This window comes from Talpa occidentalis, unplaced genomic scaffold, assembly GCF_014898055.3.
Source record: "Talpa occidentalis isolate TD23 unplaced genomic scaffold, MPIMG_talOcc4v2.1 talOcc4.4, whole genome shotgun sequence".
Taxonomy (NCBI): Eukaryota; Metazoa; Chordata; class Mammalia; order Eulipotyphla; family Talpidae; genus Talpa; species Talpa occidentalis.
In genome coordinates this window covers 41,241,253-41,257,866 of record NW_023604295.1, presented here as the reverse complement: position 1 = coordinate 41,257,866, position 16,614 = coordinate 41,241,253, and the positions used below count along the sequence as shown (strand labels likewise).

The 16,614-nt window shown below is 42.1% G+C and overlaps 1 protein-coding gene across 10 annotated transcripts in view; it reads right to left on the bottom strand.

Moving 5' to 3' along the window:
- Positions 1 to 6,577: 6,577 nt before the first annotated feature.
- The window catches only part of WDR53 (WD repeat domain 53), a 33,963-nt gene continuing 23,926 nt past the window's right edge, over positions 6,578 to 16,614 (bottom strand). For 8 of the 10 annotated variants that reach the window (XM_037525348.2, XM_054700480.1, XM_054700481.1 and 5 more), the window contains 2 exons: positions 7,636 to 7,780; positions 6,581 to 7,173 (listed from right to left, as the gene is read on the bottom strand). In XM_037525348.2, the coding sequence (XP_037381245.2) occupies positions 6,717 to 7,173; positions 7,636 to 7,780 (602 nt within the window). In that variant the 3' untranslated portion in view covers positions 6,581 to 6,716. Of the gene's footprint in view, positions 7,174 to 7,635; positions 7,781 to 16,614 lie in introns of all 10 variants that reach the window. The other 2 variants (XM_054700485.1, XM_054700484.1) reach the window with 1 other exon arrangement.

Below are 16,614 nucleotides of genomic sequence, written 5' to 3'. Positions count from 1 at the left end.
AAAAAACAAATACTCTTATTTTCAGTACTGTTTTGTTTTTGTTAATTTGTACCTAAACGTAGATTTCTATCCAAAACTCTTTGAAAAGCATCTTCGATGTTGATCTCCCCAGAAAGGCTATGGTAGGTAGAGAATCCGCACACTTGATGCTGCCGGGTAAGCACTGAAGCTTCTGCCTTCTGTGATCCACCTCCCACAACTGCCACTAGAGATGGGTTTTAGGATTGCTTGGAAAATAAACTTCAGGCCCGCCTCTATCCTGGCGCTTGGGCTTCACAAGCATCATTTGTAATGCGCTACTTTATTATTAAATTTCAACCTTGAACAATCAAAATTACAAAGGAGGAAAGAGTAAATAGTTTAACTTTTCTTGAGTTTTGTAGTAAGTTTTTCCAGTTTGGTATTGTTATAAAAGAAAAATCAGGGCCAACATTGAGACAGTTATGCCGTTTCCCCAAGACTTACTAAACCTAATCTTACTGCAATTTCAGAGCCTATGTCAAAAGTGGAATTTTAAACCAATCAGTCTGTAATTTCCTGCCCCTCTCTCCCTTTGCCTTCATCTTTAGGGTTAGGGAAGTTCCCTGAAATAATCTCTTTTGCTAATACCGTGACCCACACTCTTTCTGATTATAAAAATCTTCCATTTTGCTCAGCTACTCCTGGCACCTTTCTACTAACCAAGCAAAAATGCCTGGGGTATAAGTAGAGCCTCAGCACCCTCTCTTTATTACACCGCAGACCTCTACTGTCTTGCTTACTGCTTTTTTTAGCAGTGTATTTCAATAAATGTATCCACTCTATGCTCTACTCTCTCTCTGGTGAGTTCTTTCATCGCCCCTTGGCCCATACCTGATTCTTCCTCCATGATCTTTACCTCAGTGGGTAATAATTCAATGTAATAAAAAGGAGAGGAGCCACTAAATTTCATGGGGACAGATGTAGAATAGTGACTGCCAGAAGTGAGAGAGTTGTTGTTTAACAGGTATAAAATTTTACAAGTTCTGAAGATGGTGATGTTTGTACATCGTTAATATATTTGATACCATTGAACTATACACTTAAAAATGCTTAAGATGTGTATTTTACTATAATGAAAAAAAAAGAAAGAACCAGCCCTGAGTTGTTTTGAGGAAATGTTGAGTAGGTGTAGGGTAAGGTAAAAAAGTATCAGGCTTTTCTGCCCTCCTGCCATTAGGATTGATGATGGAGACTTGCGGTTCTGAATGCATGCGTAATGGTGGGCACCTGGTGTAGGGTGTGGGCATACGTAAGTGGGTACACCTGGGCTGAGAGATTGGGTTTATAAAGGCGGAGTCACAGGGATGCCAGCAGAGCAGAATGGAACAGCAGAGCAAGAGAGAATGCCAGAGAGCCCTGGAAGAGAGAAGACTGGCAGGCCTCCCCACCCCCACCCTTGCCTGCTGTGTAGGAAGTAAATACCAATAAAAACCTGCAAAAGCCACCGAGGGCTCCAGGACTCCTCCTTTAAGCTGTCTGCTCGGGTCATAGAGATCCTGTCCTGTGCTCCTGTCCCAGTCCTGCCACTACAGTAGCTATGGAGGAAGTGAGGAGGGATCACTGTGCATGAAAATTATATTTAAAGTTTTGGGGTTTATGGGCCTCCCTGGTGGTGCAGGAGTTGAAGACAGCACTATCAAGTTATCTACCGGCCAGCCAGGGAGCGCCCACATTGTGCAGCAGACATCTCCTGCCTCATCCTCTGCTCCCCTCAGCAGTGTATTTCAGTTGGTCTGCCTGTTCTGCTCCCCACTCTGTCTCTGGTGAATCCTCTCACCACTACCACCACCCCACACCTCTGGCTTACACCCCAGTTCTTGTATGCATAAATAAATCTTTAAAGAAAATAGCGTTTTGGGATTTACTGAAGTTACTCAGTTTGGGGAGTTGAGTTTCCAGATGCAGTTAAAACAAGGAGATATGACTCCTTGGTAGATAGTTTTGAGGGTTTTTGCTTTGTTTTATAGTGGGATTGTAACAGGGTGGTCCCCAGGAAAGGGGGAGGTTCCCTGCCCCACCCAAGGGAGGGTGGAGCTGAGCAGGAAGAGGAGAAGCTGCAGAAGAGACTGAGGAAGGAAGGAAGCAGGATGGAGCCAGGAGACCTGGAGGAGGCGCATGGAGCCTAGAGACACGTGAAGAAACTGCACTTGTCTTTTGGTCGTGGACTGGGTGACACAGATGTGGGTGGGACCCATGGGGAGGTGACAATGGCAGCTTTTATCCTGATGTTGATTTTGCTCTTTTCCTTCCGGGCTTGTCTGGTTGTTTCTGACCCTTTCTTGTGGGTCCCCACTGGAAGATGCTTTAGACTTGTGGCAGGCTTTGGGGCCTTGTTCTGGACCGATCCCATATGGATGGAGTTTTACCCACGAGGGGACGGGTAACTTTGGGTGCTTCATTTAGAAACTAGATTCTTTGCCTTTCCTGTATTGTTTCCTAATTAAAGTTCCTTCCCATTAAAGTCTATGTTTTGTGTTGATGTGGCGGATGGCAGAACCCATTTAGAATAGGCAGGTTTGCGGGGCTTGGGCTGCCCCTCTCCCTGTCCTGTAACAGATTCAAAAAACCTTTAGTTGTTATTCAGTTGTCCATAGTATTGTTGACCCAAGAGAAATTAAATAGATTGTAATACAAAAGGGCCATTATTTGATAACAAGACTCATGATCCAGGGTCACTACCAAGGGACAGTTCTAAGGCAGGTACAATCATGGGAGATTTTCAAAGGATCAGGCAGGGAAGTGGTCTGAGATTCACTTGCTGTGAAACATTTTGGATTTGTTCCTAAGTCCAGCTGTCTGTCCATGATTGGTGGACAAAAGTCTCTAGACCTAGGGCTACATTTTGGGAGTTTATTGTTATCAGCATGTTACAGATCCTGGTCCAAAAGAGTGGGTCCTTCACCCTCTAGGTAAAGAATTCACCAGAGAGCAGTAGGTGTAACTGAACCAGGCAAGACTTCATTAGAGATTCATGAATGAGGGAACTGAACTGAACTTCCTCCCCACCTCCATTCCAAAGAGGTCCCAGGATTACAACTCCCATCATGCTATGGATCTGCCATATCCCTTGGAAGGGGGTTGCTGGGAATGAAGGGTGGAATTAAGCATCTATGCTTACTAGAAAAGAGAGGACCTGTAGGCTGAAGGGAACTAGGTTTTACCAGCTTTTATCATGCCCCGGGGGTCCCATCGAGCATTACCTGTAGGATGTATTAACCAACTAATTTCTATTTCTCTCTCTCACACAGTTCCCCCTCTTTTCATTTCCCTTGATAAAACTTTTATTATGAAAACTTTTTTAAAAAAGAAAACTTTTTTCTATGTGTGCCTGCCCTTCGGTCTGGTTCTGAGTTTTTTTAAGTGCACGGATGAAGAGTCACACGAAAGCCATCCCATTTCCTTCTGGGGTTGCCCTATAACAGAACCAGTGCTGGAAAGGAGAACTAGCCTGGTTCCTCGGTGTTAGGAGGAGATATTTATTTAATTAAATTTTTTTTTAAGATTTATTTTTGCGTAAAAGAACTGGGGTGTAGGCCAGAGGTGTGTGGGAGGGGGTGTTGAGAGAATTCACCAGAGGCAGAGTGGGGAGCAAAACAGGTGGATCTACTGAAATACACTGCTGAGTGGAGCGGTGGGCAAGATAAGAGAGGTCTGCTGCGCCATGTGGGTCAGCTCCCTGGCTGGAGATCAAACTCTGGCCTTGGCAGTGATAGTGCTGAGATTAACCTCTAGGTCACCAGGGAGGCCTCAGGAGGAGATATTTAAAGGGCAGGTCCACAAAGCAGGGTGAGGAGTGCAGTGGCATAGCTTGTTCTGGACTGGGCTATACCCAGGCATACACAGATGGGTTAGGTTCCAACTGCAAGTGTGGCTTTCTAACTTCTCTCTCCAGGAAATTGTGAGACAATCCTTAGTCAAGTCTAATGCTTTTTGTCTAACATGGTGCCACATGGTCAGCATGGTAGGCCAAATTGTTTGGACAGGACTTGCCAGTCCATGATCAGTCTACCCATTCAAACAATACTTGGGGCAACTCATCCTACTGGCTTCCAATTTCTTTCACCTAAGCCCTCAAGCAGATGATTTCCTGTTTTGTTTTGTTTTGTTTTGTTTCCATCATCAAATTGCTGTGTCAGGCTGTTTAACTTTCATCTAGAAGTTTTAACCTGGTCCTTAGAAACAGAGTGTTTGACTTAAAACAGGTTCCACAGTATCAGTTCCTTAGCCAGGAATTGCAGGGCCCCTAATATGGTCCTAATCCTTTTCCCTTTTAAACATCCAACTGTGATCTACTTGCTATCATCCGAACCATGTGTTTTTAGGCCAACACGTTCTCAACTCATCCTAAATGGTTCTTTGTGTTTTTTACCTACTTCAATGATCAATTCAGTGGACTTTCTTTAGGCAGTATGTGTGCATCACACAGTGGTACCCCTTCCTCTCTGAAGTCACCCAATCAGATGTTGCCTAATTATAGTGGTTTTCACTGTAGTCTTATTATTAGCTCTTGCACTTTGATTTCTGTTTATTTTTTCCATTTTTTAAAAGATTTATTTCTGCATACAAGAACTGGGGTACATGCCAGAGGTGTGGGGGTGAGAGGATTCACCAGAGTTGAGAACAGAACAGGCAGATGTACTGAAATACACTGCTAAGGGGAGAGCCGGCAAGGCAGAAGAGGTCTGCTGTGCCATATGGGTCAGCTCCTTGGCCAGGGATCAAACTGGTGCTGCAGTTCTGAGTGGTGGGGTTCTCCTGGGCTACCTTGGTCCGCTGAGTCTGTGGGCTTCTCCTGGGCTACCCAGACCCACTGAGGGTGCCCACATTACCTGGCCAATCTTCCTGAAAGCAGCCTTTCATTTCTCTAGCATTGTGTTACTGCATTGGCATCTGAACTCAACAATCAGATTATTAAATGACCTGAGATGGGGATCAGTGGAGTTGCGGGGGCCAGTAAGGGCATCCTCCTGGTTCCAGCCCAGTGTTTCTCAATCAGGCTGGAAGTGGACTTGGGGGCTGGGGCACCCTGTTCCATTAACTGACTGCCTGGAACCGATTCCTTGCTTCCTCTCTGCTATCCCCAAACAGCATTAGTCAGTTCAGTGTGATTTTTAAAGGAAAAGGTACCTTCTCAATAGCTCCAAACATCTGAAAATTACCCAAAATGACTTAGTTGATTTTAGGAAATGATCACCAATGCTACCAAAATCTAAAAACAACACTCATATAAAACCAACACTTCCCTAGTTCCCTTTATAAATGAACTTGTAAAACTTAAAAAAAAAAGTTTCCAAATCATGTTGCAGGAGAGGGATTCCCAGGGAAAGGGTAGGTTGGGCCTGAGCAGGGAGGAGAAAGAACCTGGAGGGGAGACTGAGGAGAGGGAAGCAGGATGGAGCTCGAAAGGGAGACGTGGAGGAGGTACATGGAGAGACAGAGGCATAGAAGAAGTTGTGGTTTTTTTTTTTTTTTTAAGAGATTTATTTTATTTATGTATGCATGCAAGAGTTGGGAGCAAGCCAGAGGTGGGGAGGGTGGGGGGAGGGGCTGCTGGGGGATGGTGTGTGAGAGGACTCACCAGAGACAGAGAGGGGAGCAGAAAGGCAGATCTACAGACATACACTGCTGAGGGGGGCAGCAGGGAGACAGGAGAGGTCTGCTGTGCCAGGAGGGCTGCTCCTGACTGGCGGGGATGAACTCATACCTCAGAGGCTGGCCAGAGCTTGAGAGCCCCTCTCTATACGAGATGACTTTAAATGGTCAGCCAATACTCATTATGAACCTGAGCACAACCTGAGCTGTATAAGAGATGTAGCCGCCATTGAAATCATGATGAAAAGAACAAGTTCAAGGCAGCAGTCCTTCTGTTAGGGGGAAAGGATGTCCTGAGTAAACTCCAAACAGGTTTTGTGGACTCCACCCCTACTCCAGACCAAAGCCATCAAGACACTGGGAATGACAAATCCCATCATCACCAAAGGGAGGGTTGCTGGGACCTGAAGGAGGAGTTAAGCAGCCAGCTTTGGTATAAAACCAGATATGTGGGCCTTAGGTCTCTCTTGGCCTCATGGTTCTTGGCTTTTCGCCAGCTCTCAGCATGCCATTGGGATTCCAGGTCAGCGGAACTGGTAGGAACTGATAGGACGCATTCACAAATTTATCTCCCTCTTTTCTCCCTGATTTATTCATTTCTTCATTTCCCTTTATTTTGTAAACAAACCATTTATTAAACTTTTGTGTGTGCCTGAAGCTGAGTATTAATAAGTCCCTTTTAAGCACACGGTGAGTCCCACAGGCAACCAGTTTTATATCAGGGTTGCCCTGTAACAAAAGTATTTCCTTCTGTGATCCATTTCTCGAAGACAACTGCTTTCCTCTAGAAGTTGTTAATGGATATATTAGCATTTGTGGGTGTACATGGGTGTTTGTTTGCCCTTTTCTCCACTTAACAATATATATTGGATATAAATATTTTAAAGCCACAACACATCTTGGTGGTAACTCCATATCATTATACAATTACAGAAAAAAAAAATTCTTCATTCTCTTCCACGGCTACACATAAAGAATTCATTTTATCAATTTATTATGATACTTTAACACTCCCCTCACTTTTGCTATAAAAATAAGGCTTTAACAAATTGTACATAAGTATTTTTCCCATTTGCAATGATAAATTACTAGCAAGGGAATCTTTAGTTTATAGGGTAGTTCTTGACTGATGGTATCAACTCTGCTAGGGATGTTTTTTGCTCTTCAGGTGCCTTCACTGCTTTTCCCTTCTCAATGACCTGAACAGCCCTCAGCAAACCATGCTGCAGAGCCTGGTTCTTTACCATGTTCGTAATCATGAAAGTGACATCCCTGATGTACATCTCCCTCACCTTAGCAGCATAGTGTTCTGCCTTGTTACCATGTGCGATAAAGAAGGTACAAAGCACTGTGATATCTTCTTCTTGCAGCCCATACTCCTCCAAGACAGACTCCCACACAACTCTAATGCGTTTGTTTTTGACTTTTCGTCTAAGGACCGATGCTAAGGTGGGAAGACCTTTCACCAGATCTGGCAGCTTCTCAAGCACATGTGTGTGCAGACAGATAAGTACTTCGATGACATAACTGTATAAAATATTCAATTCCATTGATGTGAACCTACAAAAAAAATGTAATAGCTTCTTCAGCAGTAGAAATCATTAGGGACAAGCATAAAAGACTTCCTTTAGGATAACTCAAAGAGGTACAAACCCACTAAGAAAACCAGCTGTAGTATTTTGGGTAAGACTTCAGAAATAGGGCCTGTATTAAACTTGGTAGCTTAATTCTCAGGCTACCTATACTATAAGTTTTTCAGTAGCAGAGGAGATAATATCCATTTTCTGTGTTAGTAAGAATTTGGCAAGCAAGAGACTGTGGTAAAATGTATACAGCAGTCCCTGGCATATAAGCATATAAGCAGGTACTCAAATTAATCTTTTTTGAATGAATCAACTTAAAGAAGTGTAATTTTTTTTACAACCTTTGTTGGAACTATACTAAGGAATTTGATTTTAGGATGATTACTGCAATCTCTCTCAAAGTCACAGTATGTCACTTGGTTTCTCATTGGATACTCACTTGAGTGCCAGAACTGCTGTCCACAGCTCATCTTGGGTTGACTGGCTTGCCAAAGTCTTGCTATGATGTTCAAATTTTTGTGTCAGGTCATCCTTGATAAAATCCAGTTCTTTGAATTGTGCTTCCAAAGCTTGAAGTTTGTAGTCTACTCTACAGGGTAAAAGAATCAAGGGTTAGTTAAGGTCAGATGGTAAGCTAAGATTTTGCCCTAAAATAAGGCTCTAATATATTGTTGACAACCACTATCAAATCTTAGTATCCATTCAAATTTAAGATTATGAACAAATGTTCCAATTTGCCGTTGTCTAGACATCATTCTAGTTCTTGTATTCCTTATATTGCCACTTTTGAATTATCTGACTGCTTGGATTATCTGTCAAGTCTCGTTTTTGTATTGTACTTTGCCTTTAAAATGTATTTTTACAAGCATTACTTTGATTCTCACAACAACTATAAGAAGTGAAGCAGTCATTTTCATGATTTTACAGATAAACTGAGTTTCAGAGATTGTGAGCTAAGGTCATAGGGCTAGCTAATGTTGATACCAATTTTTAATACGGTGGCTCTCTCTAACCTATTTTGACTGTTCATATCCTACCCTTCCATCAAGGATCAACTCAAATTTCATGCCCTGCCTGAATCCCCCTAACTCTCTACCTGTCATTCCCCATGTCCTACTTTATTTTTAAGGATTAGGTTTTTTAAAAAAGATTTATTTATTTATTTATTTATTTATTTAATTTTAGCAGCGGGTGGCAGGAGAGGTCTGCACGCCATGTGGGACCCTCCTCCAGTGGCCAGGGAACAGCTGGGGATCGAACCGGCGCTGCAGAGGCTGCGGGCAGCTTCACAACCCAGCGCTCAATTGCTGCGCCACCAATCCTGGAGGCCCAGGATTCGTTTTTAATGAACTAAATGTTAGGTTCTTAGAGGGAGGGGAACAGAGACTATTTCTCAGACATCTTTATGCCCATCTCCAATTTCCTAGCAGAGACCTTACAGGGGTGTAATAAAATATGTCTCATATGACTGATGTCTGTGATGCTAATAAGTTGCTGACCCTTGTAATCCAACAAAGGCATTTGAGTAGCTCTAAACATCCCTAAACATCAGAGGGCGCTGTGGCACAGGACTATGTCTAAATGAACCACAAAGAACTGGAACAACACAACTCACTTGCATGAAGTCATTCATGTTGTCTTTAACAAAGGAAGGATAAACAAATACACATATCACTTCACTGAGACTCTGTGTCCTCAGTGATCTGAAGACAGTTATGGTTGTTCAGAGTTCCGTCCTTGACCATTTCTTCTTGGTCTTCAATTTCTCCCAAGGTTAACTCAACTTCTGGTAACACCTCTCTCTTAAACTCTAGACCTATCTCCTTCCTCCTCTCCTCTCCTCTCCTCTCATTTTGGTGGAATTTGCTTTGTACTTTAGATTCTATTTACATACAGATAAGACTCAATGTGTAATGTGTGTTTTATAGGAGTGTAAACCCACATCACTGAATATACCACCAATCTCTGTCTGTATGTCAAACCCATGTTATCTGTCATATTGTTTGTATTAACTTTAAGACCTTTAAGACTATATATTAGGGCGAATTCTTGAGAGGAACTCTTGCTTGTCAATCAGTATAAAAGTTTACTATTGTAGTGATTCTTTGGAATTCTCTCATTCGGAGTAAATCTGAAACATTTGTTTTTTATGACAATTCCCCAGCTCAGTTCATGACATCACTATCTTTCCAAATGCTTGAACTAGTAATCTCAGCTAGTTATCACATCTTTTCCTCCCTCTCCATTAATGTGTCTCTAATCTATACCTTCATCTCCATCTCCACTAAACCAGTTAATCACCATCTTTTTATTTATTTATTTATTTATTTATTTATTTATTTATTTATTTATACAAGCACTAGGTATAGTCAGAAGCACGGGATGGCGAGAGAATTCACCAGAGCCAGAGCGGAGAGCAGAGCAGGCAGAAGGACCGAAGCACACTGCTGAGGGGAGCAGTGGATGGCAGGAGAAGTCTGCACGCCACGTGGGACCCTCCACCAGTGGCTGGGGAGCAGCCGGGGATTGAACCGGCTCTGCAGAGGCTGCGGGCAGCTTCGTAACCCAGCGCTCAACCGCTGTGCCACCAGGGAGGCCCTAATCACCATCTTTTACCTGAACCTAGCATTACAGTTGCCTAACTGGATCCCTGCTTTCAGTTTCTGCTACCTTAATTTATCCTCTAGACATATTCTTCTTTTTTTTTTTTTAAAGATTTATTTTATTTATACAAGAACTGGGGTACAGGCCAGATGCATGGAAGGGTGAGAGGATTCACCAGAGACAGAGCAGGGAGCAGAACAGGCAGACTGACGAAATACACTGCCAAGGGGAGCAGCAGATGAGACAGGAGAGGTCTGCCTCACCATGTGGGATTCTTGCTGGCTGGCCGGCCTGGATCGAACCTGCGCTGCAGAGGTTGCGGACAGCTTCACAGTTCAGTGCTCAACCACCTGCGCCACCAGGGAGGCCCTAGACATATTTTTCTAAAACATGATTCTGATTGGGTAACTTGACTGATTATATACATTTTATGCTGCCCTGACTTGCCCAGTGACATTGTTAGAATGAAGTTAGACCTCTTTAGAAGGAAACGTAAAGCCCTTCACTTAACCTTTGCCCTGTTCTTATGCCAGTCCTCTCACATATCCTAGTTGTTCAGCCTCTGGCTGAACACAGTATGTGGTTCCAAGCTCCCATGACTGTTGTGTACTCTCCTCAACCTAGAATTCCTTCCCATATTTTTCTTTCCTATAAACTCCTACTCACACGTAAAGATCCAGCTTAAATATCCCTCGATGAGGTGTTCCTTTCCTAGTGCTGAAGGCAAAATTAATTGAGGCTTTATATTCTCTTAGCCTTTTAGGAAATCACCATTACAAAATTACACACATTAATTTACATGAATTTTTCGTATTTTTGTTATCTATACAGGTGGTGATGTCCTTGAGAGCAGAAACCGTATTTTATTTATTTTTAAATACTTATCATTTAGCATATGCATTGAGTGGAATTAAAGCACTTGGGAGTATAGGTTTTTCTTTATTATTAATTTATCTGTTTTTTGAACCTGGAAGACTTAAACCACTGTAACAAAGACACAATTATAATTTGCATGCCTATAGTTCTTTGCCCATTTTTATTTTCACTCTTCTCTAACCCATCTTTCCAGAAAAGCAGACCCATGCTTATTCCCTCCCTGTAGCCCTTAGCAACCTTTTCATTGCCTCCTTCAAGGATACCAGGGTTGTGGTTTCATTGTTCATCTTCTTAAGGCAAAATGAAAGGAAACAGAACAAGCAAAACAAAAACCCAATAGAGATTTGAGTCCAGGGTCTTCTGTTGTCTTCCACTCCACAACAGGCAGCAGCAAGTGTGAGTACTCAATCTAAAGTCTGCCGGAAAGGTTACTCAGTACAAGATGCTTTTAATAGCTTGTGCATCCAAATATAGTTTCAAAGAGCTGACCATGTGAACACAGGTGTCTTGGAATGCACTATTAATACTTGCCTTTGAAAAGTGAACCACAGTACATCAACACAGCATAACACTTGATGAAATTGTGGCTCTGTGTATATTCTGGCAAATGTATATAAATATACAAATGTGTGTGTGTGTGTATATAAATATATACATAAACCAAGATTAAATTTGATTAGAATATTACTCTCAAATTTTAAGTACTCAGGCCTCCCTAGTGGTGCAGCAGTTGAGCGCTGGGCTTCACAGGCGCAGCCTCTGCAGCGCCGGTTCCATCCCCCGCCGCTGGGCGAGGGTCCCACATGGCGCGCAGACCTCTCCTGCTGCCCGCTGCTCCCCTCAGCAGTGTACTTCATCAGTCTGCTTCTTCTGCTCCCCGCTCTGGCTCTGGTGAATTCTCTCACCCTCCCACGCTTCTGACTATACCCAGTGTTTGTATAAATAAATCAATCTTTAAAAAAAATTTTTAAGTACTCAATTATTAAATAGCCTAGGCTTTATATATTTTATTATATATTCCATCAATACTAAAAATCTAACTACCATTAGAAACTAAAAGATATTTATTGAGGGCTTCTAGTATTAGAAGGGGATCTAGTGAACTGTAGAGTAAGGCTATTGGCATTTTGGTGGTGGATAGGTTATGGCAATATTCGTTTGAAGAAGTGTGAACCTGTACTCCTAAAAAATAGATAGTGCTATAAAACAATGTTACCTCAATTAAAAAAATAGCTATTTGAAATAAAAACAGGATTCTTGAATTCATGGGGTTTAAACTCCAGTTGGGGAAATGAGACATAAACTTCAATGCTGTATGCTAAATAGATACAGATCATAAAGTTCATAGATGAGAGAGTAGGTTGCTGAAGCTTTTGATAATTGGGGAACACTCACATTGAAGGTAGAATTTGGACTTGGCCTAAAGGAAAATGCGGGTTACAAGAAGAGGGAAAGATATATCTGGAGAAACTATATGAGCAAAATCATAGAGATGGCAAGGTACATAATGTGTTCACAATAATGAATAGGTATGTTTTGAGCAAAAGAGTCATGAGAGAGAAAAACCACCATGAGCCCTATGTTCATTGCCATCCTATTTACAATAGTCAAGATATGGAAACAACTTTAGTACCTACTGACAGATGAGAGGATAAAGAAGATATGACATATATATAAACATGTGTATATATATATGTATATATAAAATGGGATACTACTCAGCCATATAAAACAAAACCAAAAACATTATCTTGCCATTTGCCAAAACACTGATGGACCATGAGGGGATTATGTTAAGTGAAATCAGTCAGACAGAGAAAGATAAATCCCTCATGAATTCACTCATACATTGGAAGAAAAAGAATCAAAGCAGGGGCCTCCCTGGTGACTCCAGGGGTTAAGATGCAACCTATGAAGCTATCTGCACTGCAGCATGAGTTGGATCCCTGGCTGGCCAGGTAGCAACCCACGTGGCACAGCAGACCTCTCCTGACTCACCCGCTGCTCCCCTCAGCAGGGTATTTCAGTCAATCTGCCTGTTCTGCTCCCCATTATGTCTCTGGTGAATTCTCTCAGCCCCCACACCTCTGGCCTGTACCCCAGCTCTTGTATGCATAAATAAATAAATCTGTAAAAAAAAAAAAAAGAATCAAGGGCCTCCCCTGTGGCACAGCGGTTGAACACTGGGTTGCGAAGCTGCCCGCAGCCTCTGCATTGCCAGTTCGATCCCCGGCCACTGGGTAAGGGTCCCACATGGTGTGCAGACCTCTCCTTCCACCCACTGCTCCCCTCAGCAGTGTACTTCGTCACTCTTCCTGTTCTGCTCCCTGACTGGCTCTGGTGAATTCTCTCACTTTCCTGCGCTCCTGACTGTACCCAGTGCTTGTATAAATAAATAAATAAATCTTAAAAAAAAAAAAAAAGAATCAAAGCAAGTGAACAAATGAAACAAAACAAACACTTTGATTCTGACAACACAATGGTGGTGATTAGAGGGTAAAGGAGTTGGGGTGGGGGTGGAGCTGGTGGAAGGAGGATGTTGATTGGATCATGGTGGGTGGAAACCAGACCTTTGGTGGTGGATGTGGTGTGGTATATACACTTGTCAAGGTGTGAAGCTGTGCACCTGAAATTTATACACTGTTATGAATCAATGTTACCTTAATTTTAAGAAAAGAAAAAAACATTTGAACTAGATAGAGCTAAGTCATAGATTTATTCATTCATTGAATATTCACTTACTCAACATTTACTGAATACCATAAATATCAATTGAATGGATAAAAATACAGTATAACTACCATGGCTCTTAGTCGCCCCTCTCCTCCAACTATTGCTCTACCTTTCTTTCCCCAAAGAAAGACCTCATTATATATTAGTTCTGCCTGGTTTTGAACCTTTCTATTTTTTAATTTTTTTTTCAATTTCTATTTTTTATTATCTTTCTGGTTTTGAACATTTTTATAAATGGAATCATACATAACTGCTTTTTTGAGAGATATAACTCATGTATCAGTGAACTTATTTTAAATGTATATTCAAGTATTACCATTTCACAGAGTTGTGCAACTATCACAATCCATTTTAAACATTGTACCATAAAAACAACACTTCAGTAGTCACTTCATATTCCCTCTCCTCCTCTCACACTCCCCAGCATAAGGTAATCACTAATCTACTTCCTGTTTTTATAGAACATGATATTTCTTTTTATTTATTTATTTAGTTTTTTAAAAAAGATTTATTTATTCATTTATACAAGCACTGGGTACAGTCAGAAGCGCGGGAGGGTGAGAGAATTCACCAGAGCCAGAGCAGGGAGCAGAGCAGGCAGAAGGACCGAAGTACACTGCTGAGGGGAGCAGTGGGTGGCAGGAGAGGTCTGTGCGCCATGCGGGACCCTCCTCTGGGGCCGGGGAGCAGGCGGGGATTGAACCGGAGCTGCAGAGGCTGCGGGCAGCTTTGCAACCCAGCGCTCAACCACTGCGCCACTGGGGAGGTCCCGAACATGATATTTCTTTATAGAATTTGCCTGTTCTGGATATATCATATAATCGCCACATGGTTTTTTGTGATGATTTCTTTTTACTTAATATAATGTGTTCTAAGATTTATAGCTTATATTTGTATTACATTCATTTTTATTGTCAAAAAATATTCCATTATATCATACAATGAGCTGAATTGTGTGCTCTCCCAAATTTTACATGTTGAAGTCTAATGTGATTGCATTTAGAGATAAGATCTTTAAAGTGGTAAGTAAAGTTAAATGAGGTCAAAAGGGTGGCGCTGTAATCCAATATGACTAGTGTCCTTACAAGAAGAGACACGAGGGAAGTGTGTGCACAGAGAAAAGTTTATGTGAGGACACAGTGAGAAGGCAAACTCGCAAGTCAAGAAGACAGGTCTTAGGGAAATCAAACCTGCCAACACCTTGATCCTGTATCTTTAGTCTCCAGAAATGTGACATTTATTTGTTTAAATCTGCCAATTTGGGCCTCCTTGGTGGCACAAGGGGTTAAGCACAGCACTGTGAAGCTGTTCACAGCCTCAGCAGCATGAGTTCAATCCCTGGCTGGCCCGGAGCTACCCACATGGCCTGACAGACCTCTCCTGTCTCACCTGCTGCTATCCTCAGCAGTGTGTTTCAGTCAGTCTGTCTGTTCTGTTCCCCACTCTGTCTCTGGTGGGACCTCTCACCCCAGCACCTCTGACCTATTCTTGTATGCATAAATAAATAAATAAAAGAAAAATAAATAAATGCCAATTTGTGGTATTTTGTTATGGCAGCTCTAGCAGACTAAAATAAGAATTAAATGGAAATTCTACAGCTGAACAATGCAACAAACACTTAAAATTTAAAAAAATCACTGGACAAATTAGGCATTGGATGAAAAGATGGGAGAGCAATAGAAACTCTTTAAGCTGAGGCACAGAGAAGGCTGAAAGCTAATATACAGAGCCTCAATAACTTGTGAGACAATATCAAGAATTCCAACATATGTGTACTAGGGTTCCAGCAAGAGAAGGCAGAAGATAAACATTTTTGAAGAAATGACAGCAATATCAATTTGATCAATATCAAATCACTGAAAAACAGTCATGAAGAGAAACTCTTAAAGCACCAGAGAAAAGATGATGCATTAGATACAGAGGAACAAAGATAAGCATACTATTGTTGGCTTCTCCTCAAAACCAATACAAACTAGGAAGAACTAAAATGTCATCTTTAAAATTATGAAAAAAAAAAAGAAAGAAATGTGGGGGGGCCTCCCCTGGTGGCACAGTGGTTGAGCACTGGGCTGCGAAGCTGCCTGCAGCCTCTGCAGCGCCAATTCGATCCCTGGCCGCTGGCGAGGGTCCCACATGGTGCGACAGACCTCTCCTGCTGCGCCCACTGCTCCCCTCAGCAGTGTGTTTCGTCAGTCTGCCTGTTCTGTTCCCCGCTCTGGCTCTGGTAAATTCTCTCACCCTCCTGTGCTTCTGACTGTACCCAGTGCTTGTATAAATAAATAAATCTTAAAAAAAAAAAAAAAAAAAGAAATGTGGGGGAGAGGGAACTACCAAGCCACAATTTTCTGTCCAGCAAAAATATCCTTAAAAAATGAGTGTAAAGGGGCCTCCCTGGTGGCGAAGGGTTAAAGACAGCCTTATCAAGCTATTGCCAGCCACTGCAGCATGGGTTTGATCCCTGGCCAGGGAGGTGACCCACGTGGTAGCAGACCTCTCCTTCTCACCCCACTGCTTCCCTCAGCTGTGTATTTCACTGCCTGTTCTGCTCTTACTCTGTCTCTGGTGAATCCTCTCACCTCCTCCGTACCTCTGGCCTACACCCCAATTCTTGTATGCATAAATAAACCTTAAAAAAAAAAAAAGAACGTAAAATACAAACAAATTTGCAAACAAAAAAGGTTAAACCAGAGTAGATTGGGCCCTTATTCAATGACTAGTGTTGTCTTTGTCCATTCAGATTGTTATAACAAATTACCACAAACTGGGTAATTTACAAACAACAGAAATGTATGTCTCATAGTTCTGGAGTTAGGAAGTCCAAAATCAAGGTACCAGTTGGTTGCCTTCTGGGGAAAGGTCATTTCCTGTTTTATAGCTCATGCCCTGCTGTATTCTAACATGCTAGGAAACTCTATGGGATCACTTTTATAAGTGTTAATTCTGTTCATGATAGTTTCACCCTCCACATGAGCACCTCCTAAAGGCTCTGGTCCCTAATACTATAGCCTTTGGGCTTGGATTTAACTTAATGAATTTTTGGCAGACACATCCAAACCGTAGCAAATGTCCTTATAAGGAGAGTAGACACAGCCACCCAGTGGAGAATACCATATGATTATAAAGGCAGACTGAAGTTCTATAGCTGTAAAACAAGGATTACTAGCAAACCTCCAGAAGCTAGAAAGAGGCAAGGAAGGGTTCTCCC